Source organism: Marmota marmota, unplaced genomic scaffold, assembly GCF_001458135.2.
Source record: "Marmota marmota marmota unplaced genomic scaffold, marMar, whole genome shotgun sequence".
NCBI classification, from domain to species: domain Eukaryota; kingdom Metazoa; phylum Chordata; class Mammalia; order Rodentia; family Sciuridae; genus Marmota; species Marmota marmota.
Window position 1 is genome coordinate 2,110 of NW_026008729.1, and position 1,437 is coordinate 3,546.

Genomic DNA, 1,437 nt, shown 5'->3' on the forward strand with positions numbered 1-1,437 from the left:
CAGGACTGTGAGATAATAGATTTGTGTTGTTAAGCCACTGAGTTTGTGAGAATTTGTTACACAAGCAATAGTTAACTAATATACCCATGTTGCAACATCCTCTCTTCTCCCCAAGGTGTAGTAACATCTTCCCAAAGTGTGAATGAAAACATCAGCTTGCACTGCTCCTGGTTCCATGGCTGTTTAACATGTAATCTTAACACCTTTAATGTTAGGGAATGCAAGGGAGAATAGTGAACTGCAAATAAGGCAACTCCTCAATCTGAAAATGCCCAGGGGAAAAAAATTCTATTCAAGACATCTGCATGCTTAGAGGAATACTAACATGTAAATATATTAAGAACAAAACTGGTAGGTTTGCAAAATAGGGATCCTTTGCAGGCAACAATATGAATACAAAAACTGTTTTTAATTTTCATTTTTGTAGAATATCAACATTTTCAAAAACCTTATAAAGATTAAGCTATTTTAATGCAGTTTCCCAAAGTATTAATAGAGTAACATTAACTACTCTTTTCAAATTCTATTTTTATTAATTTTCTAATAATAATGTAGTAGAGTCTAAGTCTTAAAGGGATAAAATCAGGGTCTGATTTATTTACTTAATTAAAAAAAAATGAGCCTAGGAGACTAGTAATGATTAAATGCTATTATTAACAAATGTAACACATACAGTAAACATGCATATATTAAGTAATACAGTCACCTAAACATTCAAATATCTATCAGCCAACATGTAGCACCAAGCAAATTTATTCCTTATAAAAAACCCTCCTTCAAAACATTTTTTTTCTTGAGGTGTTTTCTTGTAAGAAAATATGTTATGGCATCACTATTTTCTCCTCTATTATGAAGCAATATTTTGACAAAATCACAACTTGATTCATATTATTTATTTATTTAAGATTTGAAGGATAATATAAGCAATAGAAGATTCTTTTTTAGTTAGAGCGAATGTGTGTGGGGGTGGGGTGGGGTGGGGTGGGGGGAAACACCCAAACATGTTTTATAGCAAAATACACATTTAGCCAGGTAGAAACTAACTGTCCAGCAGTTTCTTCATTAATCTCTTAAAGAGGGAGACCTGCCGCTCAAGGCAAATTTTCCTTCCACTCTTCAGTGTAGCTCTGCAGCAAAAAGCAAAGAGATGCACCTTTGGTGCCCTGATTCCAAAACAAGATCAGACAGAGGGACAGAGAGGGAAAAGGCAGCACCACCTGCCCAGGGCCAGAACTCACATCATCTGGGCGGTGGCACAGTGGGGTCCTGCCTTGATCACCTCCAGTTTGAAGATGTATTCAGCATTGACTTTGGACATGGTTTTTACACACACACAGTGAAAGTCCCCATCTTCTGCAGGGTGGCAGAAAGGGTGAGGAGCCAGGAATAGGGGAGGGAGGAGGATTTCTAGAGTGGCCAGAGGCACCTAGAGAATCT

The 1,437-nt window shown here is 37.0% G+C and overlaps 1 protein-coding gene across 1 annotated transcript; it reads right to left on the reverse strand.

The window, feature by feature from the left end:
• Positions 1–777: 777 nt before the first annotated feature.
• On the reverse strand, positions 778–1,426 carry LOC107134736 (platelet factor 4-like; the record flags this gene model as incomplete). Its single annotated transcript, XM_015476782.2, has 2 exons — positions 778–1,127; positions 1,239–1,426. Coding segments are annotated over 2 exons (276 nt in total), but the record flags the coding sequence as incomplete, so codon positions are not given.
• Positions 1,427–1,437: the final 11 nt, after the last annotated feature.